This window comes from Amblyomma americanum, chromosome 1, assembly GCF_052857255.1.
Source record: "Amblyomma americanum isolate KBUSLIRL-KWMA chromosome 1, ASM5285725v1, whole genome shotgun sequence".
In the NCBI taxonomy this organism is placed as follows: Eukaryota; Metazoa; Arthropoda; class Arachnida; order Ixodida; family Ixodidae; genus Amblyomma; species Amblyomma americanum.
Window position 1 is genome coordinate 284,924,138 of NC_135497.1, and position 15,582 is coordinate 284,939,719.

The 15,582-nt window shown below is 47.1% G+C and overlaps 1 protein-coding gene across 1 annotated transcript in view; it reads left to right on the forward strand.

Moving 5' to 3' along the window:
- Positions 1–7,520, forward strand: part of LOC144118597 (annexin A4-like) — a 36,362-nt gene extending 28,842 nt beyond the window's left edge. The window contains exon 12 of the mRNA XM_077651494.1: positions 7,317–7,520. Coding sequence (XP_077507620.1) covers positions 7,317–7,520 — 204 coding nt within the window. The remainder of the gene's footprint in view (positions 1–7,316) is intronic.
- Positions 7,521–15,582: the final 8,062 nt, after the last annotated feature.

A 15,582-nucleotide genomic window follows, 5' to 3' on the forward strand; every position in this document is an offset into this window, starting at 1 on the left:
AGGACTGCTCCTAAGCCCAGGTCACAAGCGTCGTGTGGCCCACAAATTTCCTGTTCAGGTCAAACAGCCTCAGCTCTGTGGTTTCCGCGAGCGCGCAAGTGAGATGGCGTAGTGCCGCCTCTTGCTCGGGTCCCCAATGCCACTTCACACCTTTCATCAACAATGCCGTTAAGGGGCTTGCAGAGCTCCGCAATCTGGGATTCAAAAATAAGTGTCGATAAAAGTTCACCAGCCCCAGAAAGCGTCTCTCTCCGCCTATGTCTGCTGGCGACGGGAACTGCAGTCAATTTGTGGTATACAAGCTGAAATCAAGATGAAATAGCCGTAGGCTGGGCATGTGGTGCGGAAGTGGTCCTTTAAGGTAATGGAGGGGGTTCCAAAGGAAGATGAACTTAGCAGAGGGTAACAGAGGCAGGCAGGTGGGATTATGGAGTAGGCTGGGATGAGGCGGCCGCAACTGGCGGAGGACAGAGTTGAATAGGGGACAGAGATAAGTGGGAGAGGCCTTTTACCTGATGTGTACGTAATTTTCTCGATGACGATGAAACTAATTTGAGCTCAACTTTTACTCAGTGGCTGAAACAGGGGAGAGATCTCGACTTAGAAGGTGCCATTTTGCGTTTCTACCATTACTCTGCTCGTAAAGACAACTTTGCGGCCTCGTATGATGCGCAATACTCCTGACTTCATGTCGGATATGTCGGTCGGCTGAAGGGGTTTTATAATCCCCTCCCCCCTAATATTGCTCAGATTATGCGCGGTTGTATTTCGGCCGCCTTAGAGAGCTGGCGGTTCATATACGAATATCACATTGCCTGTCACGGTACACCTCACGCGATGGAGTAGCGAGGGCAAGAGTGGGAGCTTCCGAAAAGGCCATACCGGAGGGCTATCGAAAGATTATTGAAAGAAAAAAGCGTTTATCGCGCATGCTTTGCGAGGATAGCCATGAGGGTACTGTGCGGATGTAGTGTGCAACTACCTGTCAAGAGGCCTTGACTCGAAGTGAATCTTTGATGAACACCTCCGATTAGCAGGATGCGTTGCTGGTCGAATTGGAGCATTTCGCTTTCAACGAGCCTGATTGCGCTATTTACCCCAAGACAGAGACGAAGGGAATGGCGTTAAATTTGCAAGCCTTTCCCTGTCCCATCCCATCTATCCCGGGATCGTCTGAGTAGCGCCATTTTTCTCGTTTAAATGCATGATTAGTTGTGACGGAATAATAAAGCTACGACAGCAGTAAGTATAGCCTGTGAATAGCCCACGTGGCTGCAGTACTGTTCGTAAGTAACTCGATTGACACTACCTTTCACGGGCGCCATGTGTGACCTGCTGGCGACGCTACGATTGTGAGCACGGATGAGCTGCAAGTAGCGCCTGTCTCGTGTCTTCCTTTCCTGTGTGCTGTGTTTTTTTTTGGCGGTTCATCTACTCGATTTATAACTGCGTGCGTGCACTGTTGTCGGGACAGAGTAGTTAATGCTGGCAGCTCCCTACACGTGCCTTTCCTCTCCGGCGCAAAATGACGTTTCTCTCTCTCTCTCTCTCGCAGTCGGACACTTCGGGACATTACAGGAAGGCCTTGCTCGCCATCGTACAAGGGAACTGAGCTTCGACGACTCGGGAGGCCAGCAGCTGAGCATACAGCCCGGACGAAACCAGCACACAGGAACACCGCGAAGGCGCTCTGAAGGGAACTGCTCGAAGTTTGGGTGGATGAGGGAAACGTCTTCCCGGTGGTCTCCAGCAATAAAATTGGGGCTGACCATTTTTTTTTCACTTCTGCCCGTTCAAGGAAATTAAGAGAGACTTCATTACTTTCCGCTTTCAGCATGCATACTTCGAACGTTCTTTAGTACCATGTTCTTTTAAAGTTGCTGTGCGATTTAATTTGGCCTTGTCTTGAGGTGTAATCGTACTGGGAATAAACAACCAACAAGCTATCACTGCAGAACGCCGCTGTTCACGTCGAAGCGCGGAAACAACGGCCACCAAGAAAAGCAAGCGAGCAAGCATCCCCTACGCTCCAGCAGTGAGCGAGGCCTTAGCCAGGGTCTTCAAGGACTACAATGTCCATATCGCCCACGTGCCACCAAGAAAGCGGAAGCAAAAACTTGTCAGAGTTAAAGACCGGGTTGAAAGAAACAGATTCCCCGGAGTGGTGTTCAAGATCCCCTGCAAGGACTGCAAAGGTGCATACATCGGCGAATCAGGCAATTTTATCAGGCGCTTAAAACATCAAAATGACGTTGCCAAAGGCCGCACGAAAGAAAATGCCTTTGCTGAACACTATCAAGTTGCATCCCACGCCATCGATTGGAACAACGCCTTAGTCATCGCGACGGAGAAGTATTAATCGTCCCGTTTACTTCTAGAATCACTTGACATCCAAACGACACCACATGTATTAAACCGAACTAGGGGTAATCTTCCTGAGATCTACGCATGCTCATTACGTCACCTGCACCGTACATAAGTAACCACCTTCGCCCATCCGCTGACATTGTGAACAAGGGACCCGTACGGGCCCCAAACGTCTTTGTTTTTCCTTTTTTCTTTTTTGGCGAGTGCTCCTATTTTTCTGCTCCTATTTTTCTGACGATGACGACGACGACGATGCGCGAGCGCCCCTTTCCCATATACCGCACTTGGATGACACGGTGGTTTGGACAGTGCAACTCACCGTGGAGGGTCGTCTTGTCTTCGGCAACGTCGACGTTGTAAACAACACAACGTTGTAGGTTCGAATCTTCTACTAGGTACACCTGGACCGGCACGAAGATCTTGCTTGTAATCGATATGCACTTGAGCGTTTGCAGACGCTCGACAGCAGCCAACGTCGGGAGCCACACAGCGATGGTATTAGATTTCGTTCTAGACGTGAAGCCCCGAAAACATTTTCTTACAAGTCACTCGTCCAGCTTCGCCTGAAGAATCCTCTTCGGAATGTCTGTCAGGCTTTTGGCTGTCAGAGCTTTAGTGGCCACTTTATACGATACCGATTCCGATGTCGGCACATCCACCCGGTTGGCATACGCTGGGCAGGAACGCTTGCCTTGTGAGCTGCAGTTGGCAGAAGACGAATCATGTGCAGCGTCTCCTGATGGGCGCTTTTGAGAACTGCGGGAAGCCGGCGGCACGGACGGAGGTGCTGAAGACAGGTCCATTGGAGAACTCTCCTCACGCTGCACGATTGAAACCCCATCCAGCAGTAGAGGCTGGTCAGCCATTGCCGAGTTCCGCCCAGAGGACAGATCACTCACGGGCTGAGGTGCATTTGGAGAAGGCGGGATGTGCGCTGCCGCTGATGGACCGGGAGCAGGAACGAAGAGCTGGGACCCAGGCTCACTTGTCAAAAGAGGTGTTGGTGAAGCCGTGGTGACCGACGCCGGCGAAGCCACCTCTGCCAGCGCGTCACCGGTGGCCCTAAGCCTAGCCTCGGAGCCCAGTCCAGCTGCCGCGATGACTGAAGGACTTTTGTTTACTGCCACTCACACGGTGCATGAGCTTCGGGAGCTACCTTAGATGGTGTTAAGTCAATTCTCTTGATATAAGGAACTTATTTACGCGGATGGCGAGAATTTTACTTTAGCGATGTGCAGCCACCTTAAGAGAGAACCACTGCATATTTGCTCCTGATAATTGCACCATGCATGATTACAGACAAGAAATCATGCAGCTAAGCGATGCATTATGTGCACCAGTTTTAACTGAAGCAGGAAAATTCTCGCTGCTGTTTATTTTTTGATGACAAAAAGTGGAATGACCCAGAAGGTATCTCAAATTGCTTTATTAAACAATATTCGTAACCTATAAGCAAATATTATTGCCTAATTTAAAACAAATCAATCAGTGAACAATGCCTCCAAGCGGAATGGAAAATTGTACAAATAGTGCCTATCTTCAAGCCTGGAGATACTTCTCTCCGGTCAAATTATAGGCCGATTTCTGTGGCGTGTTCTTGCTGCAGAATTTTAGCACTTATAATTTTAAAATCTATTACGCAGGTTTCGAAGCAAATAACATCCTTCATCCTCACCAACATGGCTTCAGAAGAGGTCTGTCTATTGTCACCCAACTTGTTGAGATTCTACATGATTTTTCTGAAGCAAATAATGACCAAACACAACTACACGTAATTTATCTGAACTTTAAAATAATTTGATCGTGTCTGCCAAGCAAATTTGCTACTGAAACTCAGAGAAATTTTAGGGGATGGGCCCGTTGTGCAATGGATGAGCTATTATTTATCTGACCACCGCCAGTTTGTTCAGTTCGGCGCCCATACTTTTTAAAAAGTGCCAGTCCTCTCAGGTGTACCACGGGGCTCCGTTTTAGCGCATATCTTGTTCCTCTTGTTTATAAACGACATAACTAGTCAGGTCGATTCCAAGATTAGATTATTTGCAGACGACTGCGTCCTGTATAGACATGATCTGAACCGACAAGACCAAATTGTTCTCAACAAGGATTTTGATTTGATAGCGCAATCGTGCACGAATTGGCAATTGGCCATAAAAATTAACAAAACAGTATGAATGTCTATAACAAAAAAGAAATCCAAGATCTTTTTTTGTACGGATGTGACTGTACGATCTTCAAGACAGTCACCGAGCACATGTACATGGGCTACGTACGTAAGTACATAAGTACGTGAAGTGGACTATGGACAGCCGTTTCATTAGCAACCTCTGCGACTACCTTAGCGCAACGGTTCTTCACTCCTTCTTTTAACTATCAATCCCATGCATTCCTTCCCCCCCTTCCTTTTTTCAACTTATGCCTCATGGCACACTTCTCGAATAAAAAAAAAGTACATGGGCTTCGTGGTCTCATCAGGCCTTGGAAAGTCAGCTGAGGTCGACTATGTGGCAAACATAGCGACGCTGAAATTAATGTATCTGAAACGGGCCTTGTGGTGCTCTACGAGGGAAGTCAAACTTTTGGCTTATGTGATGCGCATTCGCCCGATCTTGGAATATGCGAACGTAGCATGGTTTCCGTTTGTCCAAAATCAAATATCTACGCTGAAAGAGGTCCTGCGGAAGGCCACGCGTTTTATCTGCAACAATATCGGCGCGCGGACTCCTCGATAGAGATGCTGACCGAGATTGGGCTTCATACACTAACCAGCCGTGCGATGCTATAACGTCTGAAATTTTTGTACCTTATCTTGCATAGCAACAATAAAGTAAATCCTGATATCTACATTTGTTTCAATACTTCCTGAGAAACCCACCATAAGCATCAATCCACAATCCAAGAATATTTTTGTGCCAATAATGCATACAGTTTTTCGTTTTTTTCCACGAGCTGTGCGTGATTGGAACTCTTTAGATCAGAGTGTGGTCTTGCAGTCTACCATTGAAAAATTTATTGAACTTGCTGGCAATTCTGTACTGTCAACAACGAGGAAGTGATGACATCACTAATGCTTCTTTTGTTTACTTCATATGTATAAATGTAAACCTGTGATAATGTTAGCGCGTGAATGACGGTATCTTTAGTGTTTTTTTTCTGATGTGCTTGCCTCTTTTTTGATGTAGTGGTCTTTGCATACTCTTGTGTACAAATGTGCGTATGGCTGTATGAGCAAAAGTATAGGGGTCCTTGATCCACTCCTGTAAAAATTACAAGAGAATTGACAGCATCTCAAAACACATAAATAAAAATAGATATTCCAGTTTGCCCATCAGACAACCTTGCTAAGTTCATGATAGCATTGACGATATGGTTTAAGGGGCTTAAAGAGGAATTAGATTGGCTGGTTGACAGGTACAGCACTTGTTCAGTTTTCAGGGCAGTGCGCAAGCCTTGAGTTAACGCGTTCTGGTTGCTCTTGGCAATTCCCATCACTGCCCACAGCGATAAGGTGAAGAGCAGCGCCACATGCTCATATCCGATGAGGCTGGATACTCGCTGTGTATGCTGGTATCCTTTGGAATGCCGTGCACGTGGAGGTGTCAACTTTTTCAGCTATACTGGCTTTGAGAGTGCTGACGCTCTTCGTCGACGCGCAAATAAGCATACGCGTGGCGCGACTGAAAATTCCCCTTAAACAACCGAGCAAGCCTTCTGGCACCACAGTGGCTTCGTCGTCACTTATGCTCACGAAACCTTTGGCGAGGACAGATCAGGGGCTTGGAAAAGCCGACTTTCAGGGTGACCAGGTGCTTCTCAGGATTGGATGTTTTGCGAAGGCCTGAAATTATTGCGTATAATATCTGAAGAAAATTTACTTTGTAGCTTACCGGTTTTACACGGTTTCACGCTGTGAAATTCGACACATCTGTAGGCATGACACGCAGATATACTATATTTGAGTTTATTAGCAAGGCCAGTTCGCATCAGCGTTTGCTCCTTGGGCTGAAGTGTTTGTTCGCTGAGGATCACTGTAGTGGTTGTGAAGTTCGACTGCTTTACGAGGCGGTTTTTACTACTGTGGGCCCAATCGCATTCAGCCCAGTTGCGGATCAGTTTTCTCGCCGAAATTTTTGCTGGGCCTATTTGTTCTTCTCTCCTAGCATCAAATTATTACTTCTGGTAACGAACGGTACTGCCTTCCTCTACTGCGCCGTCTTAGCACGGAAACCATATAGTTTTGGCACAGTGAGAACCATCAGTACTTGTGGCGCATCAAAAAATACGCATCTTACGCTCTGTTTCTTTCACATGTTGTTCATGTAGAAGAGAACCAGCCCTTCACTAGTTGATGACACATTATTCCGGTTACGAAGTGCATTTGTGCCCCAGGCTGACAAAACTTTTGTTATTTTACGTTTTCAAAGTTGTTGTTTGGAAGCAGAACTACGCAGCAAATGATAAAAACACTATCGACTTTTTCAGTTTTGGAGGAATAAAATTCTGCTCAAAGCGAGAGAAAGGGCAGTGCTTGCTGCTATGGCCTTGAGAGACTCACACCTCTATATACCTATAATAATCTTAGTCACTTTGGGAAGTTTAACCCTATAAACCAACCAAATGTGAGCGCCGTTTCTGTGAGAAATGGCTGGTTCTTCCCAGCAAACTTATCCGAACTATGGCTAAGCCAGGCTCATCAGATGGTCTCCTCACAGACCGGTTTCATTGTGTAGCATTTACTGCTTCGGGCTCCCTGGTACGCTCGGGGAACCGCTATCGGCAGAAATAGAGAAACGTAGGATAGATCTGCCTTGTCCCATGCGCACTGCCTTTTAACACACCCCGCCTGCAGTTTTCATCATGATTACTGATGCTTCCCATGCGTTATCGCCCCGAAACTGTACAACGCTGCGGGTACTGGTTTCCTTTGTGGCTCTCTCCGGTCCTCGCAGGCAACAACTACCAGAGCAGGGGCTAACCTTCAGGAAACAGTTGCCGTTAAGGCAGAGGCTACCCTTCAGGCAACAACTACAATACAGCAAAATGCGGCGCTGCCCCTCTGCTTCAGCCCGCTATCAACTTCACAGAGCTACCCACAGCGCTACCCGCAAGGAGGAACCTACCAAGTGCAGATGCGCTATCCCCCGGTGCGCTAGTCAGAGCACAGCCCTCCTGGGCACATCACCTTTGCGCCGAAAAGGACGCCCCGAAGTGTGTGGCCTGCCTGTGGGCTCGTGATGCTCGAAAATTAGAATTTCCGGGAATACAAGAGCGTGCATTTCGTTTTCACAGACAGCAGCACCGCCTTCTCTGCATGAAGAAAACACATCGCAGGCGGTACCGCTACAGGGTGCGGCTGACATTTCGCTGCGTTTAATTGATTGTGGAGTGGGCATGAGGGTAGTAAAGGCACATGATTGTCTCACTGTACCCACTTGAACCATGCCCCGAGGAAACAGATGAAAGGAGGGGCAGAGATAGTCCACTAAGTGCAGGTATACTGGATTTAGACCGTTTGGTGTTTGACTGCACTAATCGAATACCAGGCGAGCAATTTTGAGAGATGAATGCCTTTGACGTCTACATTTTCACTTATTCCCATGTCCGCTATTCCGCGCCCGTCCATCCGACTACATCAATAACCTGGTCATAGCCGGGCCCCTCACCTGGATAACATTAAAGCCAATCTGGATAACAATTCAGGTGCACGTGACTAGTGCACTGATGTTTTCGAAAGAAAACAGTGTATACATGTCCACATGTAGCGCGCACAGACACGTGGTCGCGTAGGTTGGACGACAGGTTGTCCGTGTTATCCACGTTGGCCAGGAAAAAGAGGAAGACTGCCTTTGTAGAATACACTGGCTTACATGCGATTTCAGAAAGCAGCCCAGGAAAGTCGAAGTGACCTTTCAAGACCGCGGTGTTCATGTCCGTGTACAGTGGCAGAGGAACTAAACCAAGAATTTAAAAGGCGCCCGTTTTTTGTGCGCTGTAAGTGCACGCTAAATGACGTCAGGTGGTCGAAATAAATACCGAGCCCTCCGCAGTATACGACATTCCCTTATACTCCGCGTGTAGCTTCGAGACGTTAAACCTAGCTTACTGTAGTGTGTACGTTACCCGATTGTACGATGAGCCAAGAGGGTGAAATACACGATGAAGAAGATATCATAGACAAATGCCCTGAATTTTATGACAGCCCCAGTAATGAGGAGGAGAGATTGTCAACGTATTTTCGAAGAATTAAATAGATTACTGCGGTAGCCTAGCTCAATTTTAGTGCCGACATGATAGCAGGACTCTGCATTTAACCTCTCGAAATGCTAGCACCGCTGCTGTTCCTGTGGATCCAATATACTCGCGTGTTGTGGTAGTTATCCTGAGGCGTGCAGTGCATTTCACATTATGCTTCAAACCCCACCAAAGTTCGAAGGCGCTGCTCTGAAAGATGTGCGGGTATTGCGTGAGGCATCATATTCTTGGGTATTTCTTGGCCAGCTATGCTCATATGACCTGCGTTCTTTGTGTGATCAGCGGAGAGCCTCGCCCGACTGCTCCCGGTGCTCTGCGGCAGAGCGGTTTGCTGCCATCTGTAAGCATATTGCCAGCACATGGCTAGACAGTGTGGCGGCCAAGCAAATTGCTTTGAAAAGTCAGGATCATTTCAGTCTTGCCGGTGGACTCCGCTTCCTTTATCAAGTTTGAGCAGGCATCCGCTAACAAAGTAGCAGTTCTTCACATACATTACAGTATCCCTCTTTCTGTATATTGTGTTTATTCTCGCCTTATGCCCAAATAAGGGAGGTACGCAGACAGCTTCTATAAGCGCGAACAGATTAGCAGATATCATGCTGGCCTTCACTGCAAAGCAAGCCTCGAGCCTTGGAGAAAATAAAACATGGTACGGACCTATCAGTAAATTTTGCGCATGACATGATTGTGAAGGTTCTTTATAATTTAGGAATTTATTTTCGCATAGTACAGTACAGTAGAGGCAAAAGGGGACAATGGGCAAAGAGCAGAAAAAGGCAGCCTGATGTAGCGCCTAAATCCCACATACACACGAACAGCAGCATTTAGCATTCTTCGTCGTACCCCGTAGCCTCATTTCGAGTTCTCCGCGTCTAGTACCCATAAATCCATTTTACAGTTTGGTAATGTCTATTTGCCCGTTAGCAACCACAGTGTTTTTCTGAATTAAATCTCTTATCTAGAACATATGAGGTGAAGTTTTGCCGAGAACTATCTATTTGCGATGCCGTTAATTGCTAGTTAAGTTAGGTAAATGGGCGTCAACGTGGTAAAGTAGACATGTGGGCATTGAGGTGTGTAATAGCGGAGGGTTGCGGATCAATCTCGAAGCACAACCGAGTCCAGGATAGAACCCATCAACTCGCTATGAGTAGCACAACGCAGCGGCCATTTAGCAAACACGATAAGCGTGCAATCGGTATTCGCCTCTGTGTGCAGTATTCTTGAAATCTAACATCTGCTTCGCCAATTCGTGCGGAGGCACAGGCCAACTGCGCCAAAAAGAGGCAACACAGCCATGGCCTCTGCAGGGTCCGTAGCAACGGGCTATGGCTAATTGTATCCATAGTTGAGCGGACATTACCTTATTTGGCGTAGAACAGGCCACGCGCATATGCCGCTGCACGAAGCCTTAGCCGCCGTCACCATACGTGCCATGAATTATCTGCGGCCTAAAGGCGCAACGAGTAGTTGCGACGTCAGCTAACTGCTACGTAGGCTGAGCTAACGCTTCTAGCTTCGAATCTGTAGAATCGTCCTGCCGGCAGGTCCGCTCGCTGCCCGGACCTGCACCTCGGGCAAGAGGAATGACCCCTGTGCAGCGCGATGTTCATTGGCGTTATTATATTTTGGGTGAACAAAGCTGAGTCGCAGCTTTACACCAGCATGCCGTCCCTAAAGAAGTATAGAATTCATCTAAGATGTAAGCACTTGGTTAGTGAGACGAGGGTGCACCGATTAGAGGGCAAAAATGTCGGCAAGAAGTACATAAAGATCTCCTATAATAATTGCCTCGAGCAAATGCAATATTGTGTATGTCTACCGGGTGTCGTAATAGAACCAGTAATTTATTTTTCGAACGGGAGTAAAGACTTCGCAAAGGGATGCGTTCGCACACTTGGCTTAGCTTCCTCAGTTCAGTAATCAGTTATTTAAGGCAAATTATTCTTGCCACTAATTTACTTCAAAGGACCATTTACCTAATCCTGTCCTTCTTGGTAGGATCGCGCAAACTTTATACCGCGAAAGATGTGCGCAGATCTTCAGGAGAGGCATCTTATGCCGAAAACTACAAAACATTTTGGATCTAGCGCATTCGCTACAACCTTCAACAAAATTTAAATTCGTTTTTTTCAAAAGGACAAGACTCTACTTTCACTGAAAACGGTGGTTTTATGAGCTAAAAAAGGTGAAAAAGTGAAATGCAGGTATCACCACCATCGGCCGATATCTCTAGAAAGAGCGCGGTGACGTCCCCAGAAGCAGCTGGTGATCCCTGAGGGTAGGTTAGTGCGCTATTCACTTTCAAACGACGACCACGAAGTCATGTTTGGTCTTGACACGTCACCAGCTTGAATCCATTGGCCGAAAAATTTTAAATTCGATCTCCCAGCACCAAATGCGCCGTTTGCTGCCGAACAACTATCAACATATCTATAGAAAGGGCAACAGAATCGATTTTTTTTTCTAGAAAAAGAAATCTGATACATGGCCGTCACCCTTTAATAGGAGGATACTTCGTACTTGAAATGTGGTTATTCTGCGGAAGCTCAAAGTTGGCGCAGAAATTTTTTTATCATAAATTTATCGTATTCCCGGGTACACCGTGGCAGCGCCTTGAAATATATTTACCACAACCTACGCTCAACGAAGTATTTATTATCTCACACGTGGTGGCTGATTCGGTTATCGATAAGTCTGCGAATTTTTCTGTATTTACAGCTTCTCTAGTTAAACTTTCATAACTGATAGGCTTAAAGTAGTATGTTTCTGAACATGCAGATAAATTCAGTAGTGCTGGTGTGGACTCGCGGAAAGTCAAGGATATACCACATTACGGGCATGTTGCTGACCTTTCGAAACCCGAATTATTTGTTGCGTTATTCCAACAACGGTAAAAGCCTTGGAAAAAATGTAGCTAAATGGCCGTTGTTTTACACCAACTGAAATGAATAAATAAATAATCTATATAGCATTTAGCCCATCCACAAGAATCATGAGCGCTATGACGGCTATCAATCAGACAATTGCCGCCCGTGAATGACAGAAGGGTAGTGCAGATGGAAAAGGACGGAGGAAGACATACACACGCCATCTTGCGCAGTCTAAGGTTTAGTCGGCCCCACATTGAAAGATGCGAGCCCACAACTGAACAACGCACTTCTGTTCTCTCGAGAAAAAAATAGAAGAATGAAAAGAAAACTAAAGACTCGACCAACATACATATATGGGGTCGAATAGATTGCGCGAGCAGGGAGCGCGGTCCCTGTCAAGCGAACAGCCTCGTTGGTTTTTTTGATACCGCTGACAGCTTCGCCTTGAGTGAAGCAAATAAAAAAGGATTGATTGATGGTTTGATTTATTTATTGATTAAATGATCGATTTATTGATATTAGGATAGTCTGCCTTTTTTTCAACCTAGGCTTAACGTTGTATTCGAAAATCATTTTCTTGCATTGCTTAACATGCCTGTTTTGCTACAAAACTTCACCATATTTTAGATCGCGCACCAGAAGCTGACTGCATTTTTCTTCTTTTCTCTAAAGCATTAGGCAAGGTATGCCTTCGTTTAATATTTTTAAAGCTAAGTCAACTGTATATTTGCTACTGTTGTCTGAATTGAATCGAATACTTTCTTCTTAAACGATCATGGTTCGTTTTCTCTAACAAGTATATCTCACTTTTATGTGAGGTTTACCTGGGTGCACTTCAAGGATCAGTGGTTGGGCCCCTTTTGTTTTTTATTTACGTTAACGACCTCCCTTTCATTGTGTCATCTAGTATTCACCTGTTTGCTGAAGGCTTAATTGTTTTTCGTGAAATCAAATCAGTTGGTGACGAAAACTTTATTCAACGTGATCTCTCTACCATTTCTCTTTGGTGTAAAGAATGGCTAGCGGAACTCAGCACTAATAAGTGTAGAATTTTGCGAGTATAAAGACGCGCTACCTAAATAACGTTTCCTTAGAAGCGGTCAATACATACAAATACATGGGTGTCCTCACTTGTATGAGGCATATTGAGTACATCACTAACAGTGCTAACCGCATTGTGGGCTACGTACGCAGTAACTTTTCTAATGCCCATATTCCTCGAAATTTTTACTTTATAAAACACTTATACGTTCTAAACTGGAATACGCCGCCGCCATATGGGATCCCCAATATGATATTTTCATTACCTAGCAGGGGCCGGAGAGAGAGAGAGAGAGAGAAACAACTTTATTGCCATAGATTGGCGGGATTTAGGGCAGGTGGGCTTGGTGTGGCCCCCAGGTGGGGGCGACTTCCTGGGCCCACGAAATGAGTGCCAGTTGGATGCTCTTGTCTGGCCTTTTGAGGAGTTCGTTCCATCCATCTTCGGAGGGAGCTGGCAGTAAGGTTCGAGGGGGCGGATTTCCCGCGCAACCCCAGAGGATGTGAGCCTGGGTGGCGATTTCTCCCTGGTAACAATTTTGGCAGACGGGGTCGTATTCCCCGTCTGTGATGAGTGAAAGTCTAGAATGGCTAAGGATAGAGTGTGTCTGCAACCTGCGGAGCAAGGTGGCTTGCGCTCGGTTCAAGTCGGGGTGTGGAGGCGGGAACTGGCGTCTCATCTCTCTGTAGAGGTTGGTAATTTCGGCAAAGGTCTGGGGAGCCTCGGCAAGAGCGTCTGGGTCCGTGGGGCCGGCCGCCCGGTTGGTTAGTCCTCGGGCTAGTCGGTCGACCCCTTCGTTTCCAGAGTTTCCCGCGTGGGCGGGTACCCAGACCAGGTTGATCTTATGGTCGGGAGTCCAGCCGCGAAGGATGCGCTAGATGCCACATACCTTGCCGACGAACACGCAATATACGTAGATGCTGCACGGCAAAGTGCAAACACATACGTGGCTTGTGCAGCCACGCCACAGTCTACTCTCGTCACCGCCGCCACAGTAGTAGCTCACTCTCCGACAGCGGCAGAAGAAACCGCCATCGCGCTGGCCATCGCTGACCCACGTACGCGCACAGTCCTCAGCGACTCCAAAAGAGCAATACAAAATTACTCGGCAGGTTTTATCTGCCACCCCGCTGCACGCATCCTTCGCTAGCAGGGGCCGGATAGTAATAAAGCTGCTCGTTTTATCTGGTCCAACCTTAACAAATCGTTAGTATAACAAGTACGAAAGCTACCCTTTCTTTACCCCTCTTAGCACCCCGCCGGAAGCTAACTTGTCTGAGAATTTTTCATAGTCCCATTCTAGGTGACGCCCTTATTTCCTCTCCCTGATGCGTGTCACACAGCATTGATCGTCACAAAGTTGGAATTAAAACATGTAACTACATATCTACATTTCAGTCTCTCTTGCGTCGTGCACCATGCGAATGGAACTGCCTTCCCGCAGAAACTCCGTACATCGGTGATAACCAGTATTTTCGAACTACACTATCGAAAGCAATTGTGCAACAGGAGAATGAAAAGTATTTTGTTTTGTAACATTCATTGAATGTGTTTATGTATTTCGTTATTTGTAACTGCTCCCCTCTTTAATGCCTTCACCCATGAGGGCTCAATAAATAAAATAAAGCCGGAGTGCACTGCGCTCGGCTTGACGTGCAGATCGCGCACGCTCTAAATGCGTCCGAAACAACAAAAAAGAAAAAAAAAACATGCCGTTTGACACAAAGGATCTCGAGAGCAAAAAGTTCCCACACGGGCAGCGCGTCACTGCCCCAGATCGCACGCTTCGGCGCGACTCCTGTTGGTATCTTATAGGCGAATCATGGGCTCTGAGCCGAAGCTCTGAGCAGAAGCGAGTTGCTTGCTCCCATAAGCATCTACCAAGCTTCAAGAACGAGGTGAGCTGTCCATAATTGTTTGCGCAGAAATTTTCAGTAATCACTTCCTGAATTCGGTCTTGAAAGATGAGGAAAATGTGCTTTGCGGTGTTCGCGGCACAAAAAAGCTTGCGGTGAAACAGACTACTTTAATCTATAGCTAATGCGTTCACGCAAGCGTCATGTGTCCACGTACGAGAACGTGCGCTAGTACTGTGAGATCTGTACGAAGATTTGTCCACGTGCGATAAAGGGGATCGCGAAAAGCCCCGTGAAAGCCTTGTTTACCGAAAGCAACTTTAACATCATCAGTGTTCACGGCAGTGTATTGAGTGTACTTTTGAGTCACAAACCGAACGAAAAAAATTGGCAGTGGCTAAGCTCGGCTATGACAGGATATACGTAGCGAGAGGTACGTCTACGCTCCATGGCTGAGATTCTTGTGGTCAATGTATGTAACAAAGAGAGACATTGGGCTCCATCTCGACGGTTATCGGACATCTATTATGCTCGACAGTCCGGAATCTCCGTTTGGCAAGCCGCTCCTGTCTGTTTGCGCATGGCCTCTGCTCTTTTCGCGGTCTTACGCTCATTCTCTCTTTGTTGACTAGCCAAGTGCCAGGCGACAACCTCAGGATCTGATGAGTTAATCTACTCTTGTCTATACAGCCATTAAGCAGCGGCTGGACTCTCCTTCTCTGCATCATTATGAAACGTTGTGATACAGCCACCCATTAAATCTCGGCCTTTTATTCACAATGCTGCGCATGCGACGCGCGGTTCTTGTGGTAGAGCGGCGTGCGGCGAGGCGACGAAGAAGCACGCGCCGCACCTGTGGGGTCTCTCTGGTTACCATGGTATCGGCGCATGCGCAAACTGTTAATCTGCGTGACGGCACGAACTGCTCCGACGGTGGAGCGGGCGCGCGGCCGTGGCGATGGCGAAGCGCAGGCCGCACCTGATGCTGCTCACCGGTAGCCGTGGTGACGGCGCATGCGCAGAACTGCCCTCTCCGGACCACAGTGAAATGCTGGACTGGCAGCCAAGTGTAGCCGTCGCTACAAATGTCAGGACAGGCTCTCAAGGAAGCCACTGGTTGACTAGTTCGCCGTCTTTGTTAGTCGTATAGGAAACCAGAACACAATTATGTTGTTGTGGTCAGGACCGAAAG